Source organism: Pleurodeles waltl, chromosome 1_1 (genome assembly GCF_031143425.1).
Source record: "Pleurodeles waltl isolate 20211129_DDA chromosome 1_1, aPleWal1.hap1.20221129, whole genome shotgun sequence".
Taxonomy (NCBI): Eukaryota; Metazoa; Chordata; class Amphibia; order Caudata; family Salamandridae; genus Pleurodeles; species Pleurodeles waltl.
In genome coordinates, this window is record NC_090436.1 from 819769290 (window position 1) to 819790094 (window position 20805).

Sequence of the window (20805 nt, forward strand, 5' to 3'; positions counted from 1 at the left end):
AAAGCAAAAGTTTAAAAAACCATTACATTTGCCAGTTAAGCTATCCTTCACAAACAATAACTCAGGCATCAACCCTGAATGGAGTGGTCATGACCTCAAATATAATGTGGCAGATGGCATTATAAATTATATTGATGACATCACTGGTGACATTACAAATCACTTTACAACTGTCATTATTAATGGAATCACTAATGATTCATTTTAATGTCTTTATATGGATATGAGTTATTATTTAATGTTGTTACAGTTGTTTGCAGATATAAGTATTGTCTATTGGAAGGGTGAGGTATGATTTGTGACCAGACCATAATTATCAGTATCTGCCTTATTGTTGCTGGAGCCAGGTCACAAGATATCAATTTTTCAAGAGCACGGCAGACCTTAACCATAAGCTAGGAGTTAAATGTAACTTCCACATCCATAACTCAAAATATTTGTAGGATCCAGTTTTCTTTCTTTATAGATTTCAACATATATTGTGCCCTTAAGAGGTCTGACGTTTGTGGGTGATGAGGGACTGTGAACAGGTTTTAGAGACCATCCATGATTTTGGGGACGGTTCCACATTTGTATTTTTTCATTTGGCCATTCTTTTACTCTGGCTGGGCATTCTCATCTTAGTTGCATCAATGATAATTGTAGTTTATTGCAGTGTACCTCTACTCAACCTTCACATCAACTCATTTGAGGCCTTGACTTATCGACCAAGCTACCAGGAGAGTTAGAAAACTGGGGGAAGGGAGACACCAGGTACTTGACCCATCATGGATCAAGTACCTGGTGTGTGGAAGCGCTTGCAGTCTCACCTTTGATATTGCTAATTGGTCCATGCAACTGCAGATGTCAGAAAAAAACCTGGCCAAAATGACAAATTGTTTCCAAACCAAAATCATGAGCATTCTTATAAAATGAATACACAGAATAAAAAAATAATGATCAAATACTAATTGAGGAAGGCAATTTGCCAATACTTGTGCAATGTAACTGTAGCTCAGTGAGGTAGTTTAGGGGCTTAGTGTGACAGTTGCAGATCTATAGGGGACAGATTTGAATTTCAACAAGGCCAACTCTAGGGGTAATACTTCTAAGATGAAAAGTGAGTGGTATAATAATAGCATCTGGTATAATTACTTTATAACTTAAAAATGAGTGGCATAATAATAGCATCTTCTACAACTACTTTAAAATTTAAGTAAGAAAAGGCTATTCTATTCAGCTGTCTGATTAATAATATTTTTACTTAAAGATGTATTCCTTTAAAAATATTATAGAAGTCTGACTTTCAACTATCCAATCACCCTGAATCAACAATGTATGAGAAAATATACCTGCTGGAGTTCTGCGTCTCATCATTTCCCCTCGAGCTCCTTCGCCTCTTAGTAAAGCTTCTTCTAGACGGGCCTTCACATCCCGAGACTTCTGAAGCACTTGGGTGCTCACTTTATCTGACGACTGTTTACCCTGAAGAGAAAGTACAATGTAAAGGAGCAATCCACTTGTTCCAGTTCATCATCTCACAATTTAGGAAAATAAGTACCTAGATTTTGCGGTATTCAGTTGTTTGAACACCATATCATAGATGGAAGCCCTGCATTGCAAACCGTGCAGAGGCAGCTGCACAGAGCAAAGTGTGTCATCATTGAGAGTTTGGCTGACCACCACAGGATCAGGGTCATGCCCTAGATTCTCTTCTGCAGTGACGCTCAATTTTTAAGTAGGAGATATGCCCTCCTACTTTTACACATGCATCATCCTTTTAAAAAATATATTCTTTATTGATTTTCATAGGATACGTACACTGCATCAGAACTCCAGTGTTGCAACGCTTACACTGTCTGATAATTACAATATTACTTGGCATACAAACAATTCCCTCAACTCCCACCATCCCCAATGCTGTTCATCTTCTACAGTGTATACTTCTCTACTGCGTGCATTTGTCTTTCATAGAAGTGATTGGTACAGTTACTGGACTTTGCGCCAGCAGCCTATGCAGTTACTCTTACCATTCCCTGGTCTATTCTGGTGGGTAGCCTGATTTCCAGAGTACTTACTCCTTCTTTCTGTCATTTCTCAGGACACCTCACGTCTCACTCATTCGTGTTCCCCTTGCTCCCCCAGTTCTGAACCTGTGCCTGCCACGTTGAGCAATTCAGTTAGCAATAATGCCCATGCAGATAAATCGTCCTCTAAACGTTCGTCCCTCCTCACATGTTTCATTCTGACTTCTTCCTCCACTGCCCATTTGGACGTATCTCAGAGCCATTCAGCGTAGCTGGGGGCTGTGCACCCATCCATTTGGTAGAAATACTCCACTTTGCAAGTAGCAAGCCTAGTAGCATGAACCTATGGCTACGTTTGTTTTTCACTGAAGCCAAGATCAGCCCCAACAACACTGCTGCCGGGTGTGTAGCACCTCCGAACCAGACATTCTGTTTAGATTTTCCAACACTGACCTTCACTAGGGCACTTTATCACTGCTAGCCAGTGCTAAAGTGCAAGTGCTCCTATACAAAACGTGTACGTAATTGGTTCATCCATGATTTGCATATTTGATTTACTAGTAAGTCCCTAGTACAGTGCACTGGAGGTGCCCAGGGCCTGTAAATCAAATGCTACTAGTGGGCCTGCAGCACTGGTTGTGCCACCCACATTAGTAGCTCTGTAAACATGGCTCAGACCTGCCACTGCAGTGTCTGTGTGAGCAGTTTTAAACTGTTAATTCGACTTGGCAAGTGTACCCATTTGCCAGGCCTAAACCTTCCCTTTTCTTACATGTAAGACACACCTAAGATAATCCCTAGGTAGCCCCAAGGGCAGGGTGCAGTGCATGGTTAAGGTAGGACACATATTAATGTGTTTTATATGTCCTGTCAGTGAAATACTGCTAAATTCGTTTTTCACTGTTGCAAGGCCTGTCCCTCTCATAGGTTAACATGGGGGCTACCTTTAAATCTGATTAAAGTGTAGATTCCCTTTGGGGGCGGATAGACATGTGGAGTTTCGGGTCTCTGAGCTCACAACTTAAACATACATCTTTTAGTAAAGTTGATTTTAAGATTGTGTGTTTGAAAATGGCACTTTTAGAAAGTGAGGATTTTCTTGCTTAAAACATTTCTGTGACTCTGCCTGTTTGTGGATTCCCTGTCTGGGTCAGTTTAACAGTTGGGCTTTTTGCACCTCTCTCTAGACAGTGACACAAAGGGAGCTGGGGTGTAGCCTGCATATGCTGATGAGCCATCTGTGCTAGGAGGGAGTGGAGGAGTGGTCACTCACACCTGAAAGGGCTGTGCCTGCCCTCACACAATGTAGTCTCCAACCCCCTAGTGTGTGTCTGGGGCCTGGCCTGGGCAAGGCAGGATTTCACAAACAAGAGAGACTTTTCTTTGAAGTAAGCCTACTTCAAACGGCAAAATGGATATAAGAGGGGCACCCAAAACCACAGACTTTAGAACACTTCTGGAAACCAAGAGGAACCTCTGTCTGGAGAAGAGCTGAAGAGCTGAGGAAGAAGAGCTGTCCTGCCTGTGACTGTGCTTTGTGGAGCTATCCTGCAGTTGCTGCTTCTGCCTGTGCTAGAGGACAAAAACTGGACTTTGCGTTGCCTTCCTTTTTGTGAAGAACTCTCCAAGGGCTTGATTTAGAGCTGTTGTTTGAAGTCTCAGGGACAGCAAATACTTCTCTCTGCCAGCACCTGGAGCCTCTGCTGAGACTCTTACTCTGCCAAGTGGTGCCCATCCAGTTCCTGGGAACCTGAAAGGAGAAGCTGGTAGCCCAAGAGTGAGAAATCCATGCACCGATCGACGTGCGGGGAAAAGATCTTTGCGACTCCGATCTGCGGCTGAAACATTGATGCGCCGCTGGCTTCACAGCTGAAAATTGACGCTCGCCTGCAATGTGACGGGAAGATTGACGCCTGTGGCTGGGGAAACGACGCACAGCATCGCTGACGGAGAACTGGGAGATCGCAACTCGCACTTTGTGGTTTTCAGATCATCATGCAGCAGGATTTCTGACGCAGATATCGCTGGGCGTGCAAAAACAACGCAAAGCCTGCCCAGACCCGAGAGTGCTGACCAGATCGAGTCATCGCTTTCCTGCGGAGAGAAGAAACGATGCACGCCGACCCGACTGAAGGAGAAACAATGCCAGATCTCACTCGTGAGTGATATAGACGCATCGCAAGCCCTTTTTGACGCACACTCGCCCATGCAGGGTTATTTTTGATGCACCCAGGTACATTTCCACGCTAACAGCGTTAGCGTTGTGTTTAAAATTACATGAAGACTCTTTTTGGTTTTTAATTGATAACTTGACTTATGTATTGTGGATTTTTGTCGTTTTGGTCTTGTTTTGTTTAGATAAATATTTTCTGTTTTTCTAAACCTGTGTTGTGTCATTTTGGAGAGTTTTCATTAAGTTACTGAGTGTGTTGGTACAAATACATTACACCTAGCACTCTGAAGTTAAGCCTGCCTGCTTGTGGAGTGGGGGTTAGCTGAGGGTGATTCTCTTTTATCCTGACTAGAGGGAGGGTCCTTACTTGGACAGGGGGTAACCTGACTGCCAACCAAAGCCCCCATTTCTAACAGATAGTCTAGGACCTCACAGCATCAGTCTTTCCACCTTTGCACAGACATCACCTCCAGTATTCTCGCATATGGCTTCAGCACCCAGCGTAGCATATCTTTCGTGACCGCACGCACCCATACCTAGCATACATGTTGTATCAAGAAAGGCATCTCTGCTGGTACCCGTGTGCCACACATGAATAGCTCCGGGAGGGTCAGGTCTCCATGAGAGCCCTTCAGGAGACTCTTTTCCCAACTGTCCCCTGCCTCTAGCCAGAGGACTGCATGTTGCAGGTGAGCTGCGAGGTAGTAAAGTTCTATATTGGGGAGCTCAATCCCTCCCCACTACCATGTCTGCTTAAGCATGGGTAACCCTATATGTTTCCTTTTATTGGCCCATAAGAGGTCTATGATCATACTGTCTAATTCAGCAAAATATTTCTGGTGTATCTCGTATATAGTACCCTGCTGGGTGTATAAACACCTGGGGAGCACCACCATTTTTACAATAGATGCTCTGCCTATCAGTGACAAAGGGAGATCCCTCCAGAAATTAGTGCATGCTAGTGAGAAATAGCCCCGCCGAAGTGCTTCTTGATGAACTTTCAGCAATTTCTCGGTGACCACATATGAATACTCGTGGTAAAATTCTTCTGGAAGACCATCGCCTCCTGGTGTTTTTGCAGTTCTTAGTTGTCTCACTGCTGCCAGGATTTTCACCCTCGGAATAGGCTAATCCATGGCTGTCCTAGCCTCTTCCCCTAGTCTAGGAAGGTCTATCTTAGCAAGGAAGGCGGCTCACCATCGCCCGTCCCCCCACTACGCCCCATATATGTCCTGCAGAGGTGAGCTCAGAATTCCTGTTAATCACAAGCTGGGTGTCGACTAATGTTCTAGACGGGTCCCGCAACATCAACGCCGGATCCTGGGACTCCTGCTGTTTCAACAAACGCAGCGGTATTGCCCTAGTTTTGTACCCTTCTACATGTAACCTCTGCTGGTAGGCCGAGTAAGTATGTTTCTCCAGCCTCCCCCAGTCACCTAACAGGTCTTTATGAGTTTGCTGCCATTCCCTGAGCTTCTGCAGCTGAGCAGGGAGTGCCCTTTTCATGTAAAGCAACTGGGACTCCTGTTGGGCTAGGTCTTGTTCCAGCTGTCATCTGACACTGTACAAAGTCTTAAGGGAAACCCCTCTGATCACTACTTTCATCAGTCTAGGGTAGGACAGAAGCCTTTGTTCTTTTTGGGCACCAGAAAGTAGCAGGAATAACAACCATGACCTTCTTCTGGCACAGGGACCCTCTTCATGGGTCCCTTGGCCAAGACAGCCATAACTTCCTCGCAGAGAAGTGCCAAGTGATCCTCTGTCATCCGATCGTAGAATGGCGGCAAGGCTGGAGGAGCAGCCTCAAAGTGGATGGAGTAGCTCCCTCCTCGGACAATTTCGAAAGCCCACCTGTCCATCGTGATGGATTCCCAGTGGGGCAGGTGATGGCAAATCCTGCCTCCGATGGGTCTGTGATGGAGTGACGGACTAGGAGGATTTAGAGGCTGCTTAGGTTGGTGGACTGGGCCGACCACTGGCACCCTGATTTACAGGAATGTTAGATCCTGAGGTCTCGTCCACGCAGGCGCTGGTCAGCATGCGTGGCATGGTAGGTGGAGGGAAATGGGCACAGTTGGGTGCCCCTTCCATAGCAAGGAAAGGGATGAAAAGCAGACTGAGTGGGGCAAGGAGCAGTTGTGAGGCCAAGGGGCCGAGCCATAGCCCGGGACTCCTTGAAGCGCTTGAGCGCTGAGTCCACTTTGTCTCCGAAGAGATGGGTGCCATTGAAGGGCATTTCCATAAGGATTGCTGGACATCCCTAAAAAAGCAAGATGTCCTCAACCGAGCGTGACGTCGTAAGGCCAGCGATGATGCAACCAATCTGCCTAGTGAGTCGGTCATGTCCAGCCCACAATGAACCATCAACTTGTGCTACATCCCTCCCGTCAGCAACAGCTTGGGAAAGAATGGCCCGGGCCTCATCTGGGACCTGTGGCAGCACCTTCGCGACCGTATCCCATAAAGTATGGTAGTATAGGCCCCAAAAGGCATACAGTGTTCACAGATCACAACACCAGACTGGAGGGAGAGAATAACTTCTTCCCATATTAGTCCAGTTGTTTTGATTCCCTGTTCAGGGATACAGCAGGGAATGCGCCAGAAGAGGAAGAAGCCTGGATGACCAAACTCTCCGGCGTAGGATGTGGGGTCAGGAATTTATGCGCAGGTCTATTCAGCAGGCAATTGTCCTGTTGACAGGAGCCCCTGTGCTGGGTTTAGACCACACCCCAAGCAGGACAGCAGTGAGGGCTTCATTGAAGGGCAAAAGGGGTTCTGATGTAGAAACACCGGGCTGAAGCACCTCAGTCAGGAGGTTAGTCCTGACAGCCATGGAAGTTGAGGCCCAGGACCTCAGTTGCTCTTCTCACCACCATTGAATATGAGGACCCCTCCTATGTAGCCACGGTAGGGAGTGAAAGTATGCAAGCATCAGGGGAGGTATCAAGACCACTGGCTTCACCCAACTCCTGAGCCCAGTCGAAATTAGGGTCACCTAGTTGGTGTTCTAAAGATTCAGCGATCCCTCCATACTCTCACCGTACCTGTACCCATAGGCATAAGGGTCTGGATCCAACCTGGGGAGTGAGATCCCCATCGAAGTCGGAATCGGCCTCGAGCGACAAAGTTCTGGCTCCAGGTCAGAGTCAGGAATCAGTATGAGGTCAATGTCGATTGTAGGCCCGACCGACGTCGGGAGCGTCGACTTCTGAACAGGTGCCAGGGAAGGTTGCTATGACACGAACTGCGCTGGCTCGGATCCGGTAACAGATCCTGACGTGCCCTCCGGAGCTGAGGCCGAGGCCACTGGTGCAAAACCTGAGGGGGCCCCCGCTGGCCCTACTGGGCCAGAAGGCATCAAAGGAGGGCCGGAATGCCCATATATGAGGCGCATGGCCTCATAAAGCTCTCTGATTTGGGCAGGGGTGGCTCTGGCACCCGGGAACTGGGGGAGGCATACAGCCGACCTAGAAGCAGGCTCCGAGGATGGAGGCCTACACTGACGACACTCTTCCCACGTCACATCGTCCGAGTGATGGGGTGAAGTCAAAGAATGTTCGTTCTTCTTCGACTTCTTCTTGTGACCGGAATGTCCTGAAGATTTGGGGTGGGACGAGGAGGAGTGGTGATGGCTCTGCGAGTGGTCTCGTTACCTTCCTCTCAATCAAGACCGGGAGTAACATGGAGCCAAGCGCCGGGCCGCCATGAGCTTTAGGGACCGCTCTCTCAAAGCCTTTGGGTTCATGGCCCAGCACTCGGAGTACGACTTTGGGTTGTGGTTGCGCTCTAGGCACCACAAGTACATGAGGTGCGAATCCGTCACCAACATCATGCCGTGGCAGGAGTCACATGGATTAAATCCGGTCAAAAATCCGGTCAAAAAACTTTGACAAAACATCGAAAAGTCAGTCAAAAAACAACAGAGGGTAGCTCTTCTCCAGCTATGCACATAGGCTGGCATGTAAAGAAAAGATCTGACATTAGCGCGACGGGGGGTGCCTATATACAACTGCAACATCATCACAGTGACCACGACGCCAACGAAGGATGCAGAGTAGACAGATGCCACCTGATGTTGCGCAAGGGTACTGCTTGAAGAAAAATCTCCGTATCCAGTCTGATGGAATCTCCAACAAGATGTCTCTATCAGATAACTTCTGCAAGGAGGACACAGTTTCCTGCAGGGTGGCGACTTCCCACTGTAGTTATCCTACATTTCCTTCTGTGGCGTATGTGATATTATGGAGATCCACTCTAAGGAGGTTAGCATTGATGGCACCAAATATATCTTAGTGGCCAACTCTGTCCGGGAACCCTTAATGGTCTCCATTAAGTCTGACAGTGACAGGTTGCAGGCCTCCCAGCCAGCGTGACAGCCTGTGTATAATTAACTATTTTATTAGCCTGGATTAGTCCTGTTGCCTTGTCCTTCACCATAGTGACTTAGTTTGGCGCCAGCCACTCTGTTCAAATCTGTGATGTGGACACCCGTTTATTAACAGGCCACCTCCCCAATGCAGGGTCCAACTCCCTCCATTCACCGTCGCAATAAATTCCGAAAGGGACCTCCTCCACACAGTCCAAGTGCAGGTTGTAGAGCCACCTGGGGAGTTATGGGGGTGCAGGCTAACTCTCCTGCAATGTGTGTCCCTGCCCTCCGTGTCTCACGCAACCCTCAGGCCCCTCGCAGCTTCGCAACCAGTAGCTTCCTCTAGCTCTGATGGGACACACTACTCATGCAGCACAACACACATGCAGCTTCCCATGCTTATAGCAGTGCACCCAGTACTAGCAGGGTCCTGCACCTCCAGGTCACCACGCCTGACCTCGGGGGTCCCCAGCTGGGATACCAGCCAATGTATTGTCCTGCATATGCCTGCCACGGCCTCGTATTCGTGCAGCTAACTCGCCGCAGCTGGTCGCTCTTCCACACTGCATCTTCGGACCCTACCAGTCCTGCTCACCTGCACACCCCTGCGTCTGATGCCACAAGTCCTCAGGGCAGATTTCCGGGGGTCCCATCTGGGGACTCGGAAGCTGTCTAAAAATGGACCCCAATCACCATGGTTAGAGCGCACGTCTCTATCTGGGAGGGTTGGGGCCCCCCGCATGTACCACTGGTGGGCTAACATTTTGTTGGAGAGGGGCACACTCCTCCACCTCCTATCAGGCTCATCCATCTCTCCATCAGTTATTAGTCCCTAGGGCCCTGCAGTGCACATTCTCTAGGTCCTTGCCTGCCTTGAGCATGCAATCATGTGAGACCCCCAGTTGCAGGCACAGGTTTGTAGCGGGCCCTGCTCCAGGCTACACTGCACCTCACAGCCCACCTCGGGCCTTCATCTGCACCTCAGGATTCCTGAGTCCAGCACGGCACAGTTTCACCACCTCATTCTCCAGGCGGGGGTGTCACGTACGCCCACAGCCACTTAGTGCAAGTCCCCTTTTGATGGTTGGGATGTGCTCCAGAGCTTCTAGCCTGCCCAGAGATGCGTGGGAACCAGGCAGACAACCGCTCCCCCTGCACATGTGTATGGCAAGCCAGCACATTTTTGCACACCGCCGAGGCTCCCCCCACCTGACATGACCATCAGGCCAGTATGGTCCATTGTGGAGCCGCTGCCCCATGATTACCAGTCCTGGCCTCGTATGCTGTTTGTTCTCGTCAAAATGCTTCTCCCACTCACCATTGTGACGTTGAGCAGGCTGCAGGCCACACAACAAAGGCTGCAGCACACCATGGCGATGTCAGCAACTTGTCCACTGCAGCTCTCACCCAGCAGAAGTACCCCTCTCCAGGTCACCTCACAGTGCATTTTTAGGGGGATTCAGGCTCCAGATGAGGTATGATTGTACAGGATTTTGTTTATGGCCAACAGAAGCTCTGGTAGGAGCGACTAGACTGCCCTCTTGCCACAGGCACCATCCTTCTCCCTTTTTAGGTCGAGCGCGCAATCGCTTTGACCTGTTGTAAATATTTTGGCCTTTTAACCACGCCCACTGCATGCCCATCACTTTCACTCGTTCCTGGACTTGCCTTTCAAAAATCCTTTATCATCATTGGTAAATGCTTTACATTTGTCCATCCTTGGGGCGGTTTTGTTACAGCTTTGCAGACTGCCCCTGTTACATGGATAATTGCATGATTGTTGATATATTTGACTGCGAGCGAGCTTCTTTTTCTTTTTGTGTCTCTCCTTTGTGCTCATGCTCATGGCGGCCACGACGCTTTGAATTGCCTCGCTTATGTCAACTGTTTTACTTTTCATTTTCAACTTATGTGGGAAGAAATGTCCAGTTAGGAATTTACAACGCTATTAGCTCTAACTAGAACAAATGTGAGACCCATTGCATTGCAAATCGTTGTTTATCTTGCTGCTGCTATTTCACTGGTGGCCTATTTCTTCCCTAGACTGGTTTATGTGCTCACACTTCCACTCCCAATTCAAGCGTATATTACATAGCATCATCTGAGAGTGATCTCTACGATGCTGTATGACTGTACACTGCATCAGCCATGTAGTCCCCCATTCGAGGGAGTGTACCCTATATAGTTAACCAAACTGATGTTATTTGCAGCTTCATCATTGGCCTTGCCTGTCTTGGCTTCCAAAACTGCCTCCATTGGCCTCATTTCAAGTGGTGACGAATTTAGTGCGGCCAATCACCCACCATAAACTCTGCATACAATTCCTGCAATTAGATGCAGGTATATCCCTAGGAATGGCATGCCTTGATGAATCTAGAATTACATGGTGACATTTTGCATGGAATTCTTGAGACTGGGGTGGTGAACGCTGCTCTTCTTATTCTGACCTTCTAAAACGTGGTTGCCTTTCCTATTACCCTGCACATATATTAGTCACCAGCAAGTTTTACCTTTTGCTTTCTTTCCCTTTTCACCATTGTTGTGATGCCAAAATGGGTCATCTGAAGGGCTTAATTTCAGCCAGCAGTTACTGGTGGGGCCCATTGGCACTAATTTTTGGAGACTGGCACTTACTGCTTTTTATCATCAGCCTTTGACACAGAGCAAAAAAGAAAAAGGCAGAAAAGAGGGGAAGACAGAGGAAAAGAATGGCAGAAAATTAGTGACAAGGAGAGAAAGGATGGATGAAAAAGAACTTGCAAGAGTGAGATACTGGGCAGGGAGTGCATGGTGGCTGGTGAAAGAAACATAAGGTGGAATGAAGGCTAGACAGCCTTGGCATTTAGCAGGGGGCTTCTGAGAAAATCTTTGGGCCCTGGCACTTACACTTTTATAAATCAATCACTGGTTATCGGCCTACCTCTTTGTATTGTTCCTATTCCCTTCTTTTTTCCATTTGATTGCATCAGGCCTTGCCCCTATGTTGTTAGATAATAGTCACGAGTCTGTATCTTGTACCCTCATATTCGCCCATCCTGTCCTCTATTTTGGAGAAGAGTGACTTACACCAATGAGGTCTGCCAAAAGCTTCTATGCTACATCTTTTGCCTCTTATGTTAACCACCTGACACAAGCCCCATCTGGAGCAAGTGGTATTCATTGGTAATGCATGAATGTCCCACATGTTTATGCTGCCACTTACTAAATTTTGATTGTTTGATGACCACTCTGGGAACCTCTAAGCGGGCCAGGTTTGGCAAGTGTGACTACCACACACCTTTGTTTCCTCTGTTGTTTCCGTCCTCTTTTCCATTTAATCTCTTCACAGAAGCATGGACAGCCTTTGAGTAGATTCAGCTGTGGCTCTGTTTTACTTTTGTCTTCCCTATTTTCACCCCTTTTGCATCTTTACATCGTACTTTGGGCTTCCTGTAGGTCCTCCTCAATCAGAAAGTCCTAGTGAATTCCAGGTTATTGCTACATATCTGTGCCACGCTTTCCTAACCCCTCCTCTTTCACTAAGCCAGGGATGTATTTCCATCTCACCACGAAGCCCGCTACCAAAATAGTTCTTGCAAAATGTATTCATTTGGAAAAAACATTGTGATCAGTTCTAGCAGCCTTTGGGCTCTCCCAACTTTCCAGTTTAGACCAAACAATCAAAGTGCCCTCTTGGAAGGCGATTATCCACCTTTCTAAGGCTGCTAGGCAGGGTGTGTGTGCGGTGGTCCTGTCTGCTGCAGCAGCTGAACTGCCTATCTCTGCTGCTGCAGCCATTGTTGTGCTACTAGGTAGAACAAAGGATGAGGAAAGCGAGGTACGGACAGAGACCAACTCACCAACACAGCCATACACTGAAACTTGACATCGGATTTAGCCACAGAGCTGTTCGCATTATATTCTAGCATACACTGCATGTGCACTGCCCAGTGTGCCTCATGACATACAAAACAACAGGTTCCATTTGAAAAACACTGGGATGAATTTGTGTGTTTCCTTGAGTCACCTTTATCAGTGGTATGCCAAGTGGCCTATATTTCATGCCTATGTCTAAATTAAAACGCAGATATAAAGACTTAACAGGAACTACACATTGCAGAATATAGCAAGTCACAAAGCCAAGGATGTTGGAGATTGCTGGAGAAGGGTGTGGGGGGTTGGGAGCCAGATGAGTCATAGGAGAGAACTGCAACAGATTCATCCATCTCACCGCTGTGATCCCCACTTATACGATCAACCATCTCATCCCATATGCCCAGATCTATCTCCTCATGATCATCTGTATAGATTCCACAGAGTCGCACTTCCTCTGCAATGACTGATTCCAATAAGTCTTTTTGCCATTGTGCATGAGCCTTGGGTGCTGCCCGAGCCTAGTGGATGGCTATATCGGGTTTCTAGCTAGGGCTGGTACAGCAAATATAAAAAACGATCTTACGTACCTCCGTGGGGAGGGTGGGGGGCACAGTAGGCAGTGTTTGGTGGACAGGTCCAAGTTGACTCCAGTAAGCCAGGTGACTGAGGAGCTGACCTTCGTCCAATACGACCGCAACCCCCCACAGTCCCACGTAACATGGGAAAATACAGCCAGAGATACTCCGTAATGCATACAATCAGCCGTGCGGGTGGGGTACATGCGGCCCAGTCGTCGAGGAGTCAAATACGCTCTGTGAAGGTACTAAAATTGCGTGAGTTTAAAACTAACTTTATTTGCAATCTCCCGTACATGTGCCCTAACGCTGTGCCATTCCGCATCCGTCAAAGGAATGTCTAGGTCTGCATCCCAATTAAGATGCAACTTTGCCTTGTTAATCTGCCTACCACCTTTCAGGCCCACATAAATTCGGGAAACCAGACCCTTTAGTGTTCACAGTACATGAGAGTCCACCGGTTCGGCCGGATATCCGGTCACTATATCACAGGCTGTGCGTGACATTGCCGCATACTGTAAGAACTGTCCAGGACCAATACTGAATAGTTTGCCTGCCTCTGCCAGAGTAATAAATGTGCCATTTAGATGTAAGTCTCCAGCAGTTCTACAGTTTCTCTCAATCCAGGGCATCAAGTTCATAGAGTTTTGTAGGCATAAAAAGGACTTAAGCCACCAGAGTGGGAGCATTTTCATGTATGGTGCACGTTTAAGCACTTATGTTACTGCCCTTTCCCAGATCGAGGTCAACTGTGCCACTCTAAACGGTGTGTTCTACGTAACCCTATGTCCACCCATCAGGAGTTTTGGGAGATCAGTTAAAGGAAATGAGACCTCGAGTAACTTTTTCTCTAGTTGGTTAGTTCCTCACACCAGAGTGTGGAGTACTGAAGTAATCCCACAAAGTAATACATTTGGAGGTCTGTTTGTTCCAGTCCCCCTTGCTCCTAGTCCAACCTCAGAGTCTCCAGTTGAACCCTGCTGCACTTGCCTGCCCAGACCAGCGACACCAGGAGTCCATTTAGTTTCCAAAATACAGACGTTGGCAGCATGTAAAAGGAATTCTTCATTATGTATAAGCATCTTACGAATAGAACCATTTTGCTCAATGCCTCTTGTCCCGTGATCAACAGCAGCCAGGTCCTTCAAAAGTCTATGGAACGAGTAAGGTCCCTCAACGTGGTGCCAATGTTCAAGTTGTAGTGGACATGGTCATCCTGGGTGACTTCGATGCCCAGATATCGAAAATGGCAGGGGAGTTCTACCTCTTGAAGGGTAGGCTCCGTACACAAGGCCAATGCCGCCAACGGGAACAACACTGTTTTATGGTGGTTTACCCGGAGACCTGATACCTACCCAAAATTTGACATAAGTTGTAGCAGCCTCAGGACTGTGCAGATCAGGTCCATCACATAAAGAAGAGTGTCGTCTGCATACATACATACTACATGCAAAGTGTCTCCCACCATTATCCCCTTGTCGCTAAGTTTCTCCTACAAGTATCTTGCCAGGGGCTCCATGGCCAGAGCAAAGAGGAACGGTGACAATGGGCAACCCAGACAGGTACCCCGCTCAATGTAGAAGACCTCAGAAACCACTTGCCCCATACGCACACGTTCCCTGGGCGCTGTGTACACAAAGTGAACCTATGCCATGTGTTGCGGACCGAACCCCATGCACTTCAGCACCTCCCAAAGGTAGGCCCAGGACAGGGTATCAAAGGCTTTTTTGATGTCTAAAGCTACCACAGCAGCCTCCACCTCCGAGTCTCAAGTGGCATGCATAACATGTGAGAGCCTCCTGAGGTTCATGAGTGTACTCCTGACCGGAATAAAACCACACTGGTCAGTGTGTACCAAACGGGAGCCACTCAGCACAGTTGTGTGGCCAAGACCTTTGCCAATAACTTGACATCTACATTTAACATAGATAGTGGTCTATAAGACACTGGGTCATCTGGGTCTTTGCCAGGCAGGAGGGGCCTCCCTCATGTGGTCTGGGGGGGATCCTATCGATACAGTCTCCTGGAAGTTTTCCAGGAGTTTGGGCAGGAGTTCAGCCAAGTACATCTGATAGAACTCAACCAGGGGGCCATCAGGGCCAGGGACTTCCCTCTTGCCATATCTCGGAGGGCTACTCTCAGTTTCTCCAGCTGAATATATCCCTCGAAGACCTCTCTGTTTGCCGCAGTCAGATATGGGATGGCAATGCCTTTTAAGAACTCTATCGTATCCTATGGCCTTTCCAGGAGGGGCCTTGTAGGCCTCCGCTAGATAATCTCTCAGCACGCAGTTAATTGCAGATTGGCCGACCACTACTTGTCCATCTGCTTTCGTTAAGGAGAGTATCATGGGGGGGGCTTTCCCGCTGCAACAGCCAGGCCAGCATGCAGCCTGAATGGTCACCTTCTCTATGAAGTCTTTGTCTACAGTTGCGCCTCACATGTCGGTCCAGCCTATCCCATATCTTTGCTACCCGTCTATGTGTGGCTGCGAGGACCTCCAAGTCTTCTTCCTCTCCCTGCTGCAGCTGAGTGAGTAGGGCCTCTCCCTGCTGCAGGTCCCTCTCAAGTTTCCTCCTGAAGCCACAGATTGAACCCAGGCATGCTCCTAGGGAGCACCACCTTACCAGCACCCCATTCTGTACCCCGGTTTGCAGTGGTGTTCCATTAGGCCTCAAAATAACCCTGTATGGCCTGATGCATATCCACCTAAGGGTCTCCCAGTGATTCCAGCCAGAGACTCCACAGTGGGATCCGTGGGGGATGCCTGCCACATCACATTGTAGAAGTAGAGGGACATGTTCAAAGAGGAACCTGACAGGCATGCTCCCCTGACATTCAATGCCCCTCCAGTGGTAATGAGGAATTGATCTAGCCTGCTGTGGACATGGTTAGAGGAAGAATAATAGGAAAACTCTGTTGCTGTAGAGTGTATTTCCCTCCATTTATCCACACATTGTAGTCTGTGCATGGCCTCCAACAGACTGGCCGACATGGCTGGTTTAGTGCCCACACGTTGCGGTGATGATCCAGCACACAGTTAAAGTTGCCCCCCAGATAAGAGGCATATCCACGTAATGGAGGAGTTCAGTCTCTGGGGCCAGGAAAAGTCCTTCATCTGCATTAGGAGTGTAGATATTGATAAGGCACAATTTGATCCCATCCAGTCTATCGTGTACCAGCATATATCTCACCTCAAAGTCCGGTCTGTAAACCAGTGCCACCCACATGGAAACCCCCCTATGATGTGAGGAGTAAGTTGAGGAGTATAACTGTCCCCTCCATTTTCACTATAACTTCTGTGCTTAACCCTCAATTAAATGTGTCTCCTGGAGCATGATTATGTGGCTATCAGTGCGTCTCAAATGTATGTGTGTTCAGTAGTGTTTTATAAAAGTAACCAGTCCTCTCACATTCCTCATGAGAAGTTGAGTGAAGTCGCCCATCCGGCTCAAGCAGTGTGGTTATCCATGTCTCATTCAGCCCACCTCATCTCCCACTCCCTCCACCACCCCATTCACCACCATCGTCATCATAAACAAAACAATGCATACATTATCCAACTCTCCCCTCCCTCCCCGGGTAGACACATCAAATCACAACTCGTGTCTCCTCAGTTGCCCGGAAACTAACTGGTCCATTGGGCTATTAAAAAAACTGCAGAATTGAGTCATATGTCACATCTACCCTACGGTCTACTTTATCTCCCAAGGGCAGACCTGGGTTCAGGTCATCTACTGCTGGTCCAGGCTCCAGGAGGACACTATGGTGTCCCTACCATTTGCCCCCAGATATACAGACAACATTACAGGCTCCCATTCACTCACACCCACACAGTCCACACCTCGCACCACACAAGGGTGAGTGGGATTCAATCACACCAAGGTAGTGATATGAAGGGGAAGTGACAGCAAATCTGATATATGTATCGTACTCCGCCCGCTATAGGAACCCTCCCAGGAGACCAAGCCCTGGCACCCACTTTGTTCCCGGGTGCATCTAGTGTATCGCAGGACACACATACTGTGGAGATCTAAAAAAGCACTCATATCTCAGTTCAACAAACAATGGGTGTTCTAGTGAATCAACATATGTTACAATTATCACTGATGGAGGATACAAAATTGATAAGAGGGTTTTTATCTACAGTCTTCACTGTCCGGTTTCCAACTGTTTAGAGTCCATAGGTGGGGGGGGTCTGCCAGCTGTTCCAAGCTGGTGCCAGCCGATTCAGGAGATGTCGCTGATTTCACTAGGGTCCTGGCTTGCTCGCGCTCCTGCCTCCACTGTCTAGTTCCAATGTGCCGTCTTGCCGGATCGCCACCCGAGACCCGGATCCACACCTTTGTCTCCGTCTGCTTCGCCTCCTGTTTTTTGTAGTTGTTTTCCGGGTGTCTCTGACTCCACCCATAGTCTCGCTTTGTCTTCCTGACTCAATCCGGCCATCCCCTCGGATCTCCAACCAGTCCCACACATCCTCCGGTGCAGTGAAAACTGCGTGTGGCCATTGTGCAAGACTTTCAATTTAGCTGGGTGCAATAGCATATAGTGAAGACACATGGCCCTCACAGTGCTTAATTTGTAAATAAAAACATGTCGGTGCTCAAAGCCCTCCTCTTAAACACGCGGCTGCTGCAATTTAATGTGGGTACATGGAATACTGAGGCAGCGTAATCCTGAAGAATTAATCCATTTACAGCCACTCCCTGTCCCTTCAGCTCACTTTTGCAGCTTTCTGCTTTCTCACATTGTGATGCTTTTTTGTTTTTCTCTTCCTCCGTCTTTCCCATATGTGTCTTTTGCTCGCAGCAAATGCTTGGGGCAGAAGAATAAGTGCTGGTGCTCAGCACCGGAAACAACAAGCACAAATTAAGCACTGGGCCCTCAGCTTCAGTTTAACTCCAGTAAATGATTGTCGTTGTTGCTGTACAGATCTAGTATAGTCTGGAAATATGCAGATTATGTGGTTCTCAAAGGAGGGATCACCTCCTCTGCGGACCCCCTGTAACATAGCATCATGGTCTCTGTAATTTAGTATCTTGGCTACGATGGTCCTAGGGGTGCCCCTAGGAGGAGGCGCAGGTGCCAGCAATCTGTGGGATCTTTCCACTATGAAGATTGGGGAAAGGCCAATGTCTGAAAGTTGCTCTCAAATACATTTTTGCAGGTACAGTTCGGGATTAGATCCCTAAGCTTTTATGGGAAACCAACAAAACGCAGGTTGAATCTAAGGGATTCGCCTTCCGCGTCCTCTGCCCGTAGCTCCAATTTCTGTGTCTGCATCTCCGGAATCAAGACACTGGCATTCGGGGTCTTTATTTCCTCTTGCAGCGCACTGACTTGCTGTTCAGTCTCAATGGAGCGCTCCGTTACTTTCCGGATGTCTGCTCTTAAGAGGTTCATGTTGTGTGCCATTGCATCAATTTTACTTTTTGTCTTTGCACAGTAGGCCTCAATAGCCATCAGGTTTTGGGCACCAGTGGGACCCTGTGGGGCCTGCAGGTCATCAGTGTCTGCCGTCAGAGGGACCCCGCTGAACCAGAGGATGCGTATTGATCCATTGTGGTCTGCTGGGTTGTGTGCGATTTCTTATTGCAAACCATCATGTGGTCGCAAAAGTAGTGTCTCACCTACAGTCAAGCAATATAACAATGCCGGAGTTGTGACGACTCACACCGCAAATCTACAGTTCCTACAATCATCAAACTGTATGCAAAAAGGACAGAATGACCTCCATGTCAGAAGCGCTGAGGTATACTATTAGTTGGTCCAAAGCCCGGGGCCCTGCAGCAGCCACAGGGCCACACAGCACCTGGTCAATTGGGGCCTGGACACCAGTCTATTTCAGCTGGCCTTCCAGGCTGTAAAGTCCATAGCCACACTGCTTTCTTCCTATCCAAGATGAGAGGCCTCTGCTTCCCCCCTCACTGTACCTCCTGCAAGGGAGAATTATCTGCCAAGCCCAGACCGGGCTTACCTGTAGTCGCCACCTCACTGTTTGCCGGCAGCTGCTGCATCGAACCACGGAGCGGGCCACCCAGTGCTTAATTTGAAAATAAAAAGGTGCCGGTGCTAAAAGCTCTCCTCTTAAACACGCGGCTGCCTCAATTGAAAGTGCGAGCACATAATACTGAGGCAGAGTAATTCTGAAGCCACCTCGGGCCTCTTCAATCCATTAACAGCCACTGCCCGCCACTTCAGCTCACTCTTGCAGCTTCCTGTTTTTCCCCTTTGTGACGCTTCTTTTTTCTCTTCCTCCATCTTTTGCTCGCAGTAAATGCTTGAGACACAAAACTAAGCCTCGGCCCTCAGAAATAAGTGCCGGTGCTCAGCACTGGAAACAACAAGCACAAATTAAGCACTGGAATTATGATGTCAGCTCGTGTATCCTCAAGCAGCTCTGTCTCGGCCCTTCAAACTGCCTGCAGGCCAATGTTCGGCCATCGGCCAGGCGCCGGCCCTCTGAGCTAAACAGCGCATTGTCTCTTCCGGCTGCCTTCCGGTCTCGGTCTTCTGAGCAGTGCAGCCTAGGCTACTTACGTAGGCACACAGGTGCCTTGCCTTAGGGCAGAGGTCTTCAAACTGTGGGGCGGGCCCCCCTAGGGGGGCCTCAAGTGCTCCCAGGGGGGGCGCCAAACTCTGGACAAAAGAAGCATTCTACCGATAACAGGCCTTTGTTTTAAACAAAAGCATGTTATTGCATTTTTAAAAAGATAACAGCACCTAACTGCAATGTTTAAATAGGTCTGGACATATTTAAACATTGCCATCCTTATAAAATATTTGTGAAAAATTCTGAGGGGGACCCATAGATTTTTATTTTTCAACTGGGGGGGGCGCGGCATTAAGAAGTTTGGAGACCACTGCCTTAGGGTGACCACCCGTCCGTAAATTTCACGGACTGTCCGTAATTTCGACCTGCTGTCCGTTGTCGTGATGAAAGTCTTCACGGACAGCATTTGTCCGTAATTTTATCCTTTCACCTAAAGGACAACGGAGGCAGGGCGAAATTACGGGCAGATCAGTCTCCCCAGCTGGACTGGAAGGCAGGGAGTCTCCTGTGCTCTGAGGGAGGGAGGGGCAGACAGATAAGAAAAGGCCTTCTTGCCAGGGAGTCTCCTTCCCTAAAGACATGCAAATGTAGGCAACTGGTAAATCTGCAAATACAAAGGGGCTTGAAAGCCTGCATTGACTTTACTAAAAGGAGTCACTTGAAGTTTTCTGGTGGCAAAGATATTTCTTTCAGAGAGGTATTGTAATGGTGTTCCAAGGTGAGCTGTGGAGTGTGTGGTTTTAATGTAGTGTTATACATTTTTTTAGCACTAGGTATAAACTGTATATTATTCAAAGCTGTATTTGAGAAGCACTTTTTTTTATTTTACCGAAATGTATTTGCACATTTTGTAGCAGCCTTTATTATGATGTAATTGTATTTTTTACAGTTCTTTCAGGTACTTCGGTACCTCATAGTACTAACAAACATTGACAAAGCAATAGGTCTCATCTACGAAAGAGTTATTGGCTTTGCTAATGTGTTTTAGCCATTAGCCATGGTATACATCAGAGTAGCTGCTGTTCAGCATGGCTTAAAGCTAGTGGCATAGTGGTGTGGAGTGGAGTAGAGCAGCATAGGAGCAGTGGCGTAGAGCCCAGTGGTGCAAAGTACAGTGCAGTGGGGTACAGTGCAGTTGTTTAGAGTGCGTTAGCGTAGAGTGCAGTGGCATGGGACAGAGTAGAGTGGCACAGAGTGCAGTAGAGTAGAGTGGCATACAATAGAGTCGCAGAGAGAGCAGTAGTGTAGAGTGGTGCAGTGGCATAGATTGCAGA

The 20805-nt window shown here is 48.1% G+C and overlaps 1 protein-coding gene across 2 annotated transcripts in view; it reads right to left on the reverse strand.

Moving 5' to 3' along the window:
• DOCK8 (dedicator of cytokinesis 8) overlaps window positions 1–20805 on the reverse strand; it is a 709540-nt gene that overhangs the window by 105809 nt on the left and 582926 nt on the right. For both annotated transcript variants that reach the window (XM_069228642.1, XM_069228651.1), the window contains one exon: window positions 1332–1464. In XM_069228642.1, the coding sequence (XP_069084743.1) occupies window positions 1332–1464 (133 nt within the window). The remainder of the gene's footprint in view (window positions 1–1331; window positions 1465–20805) is intronic.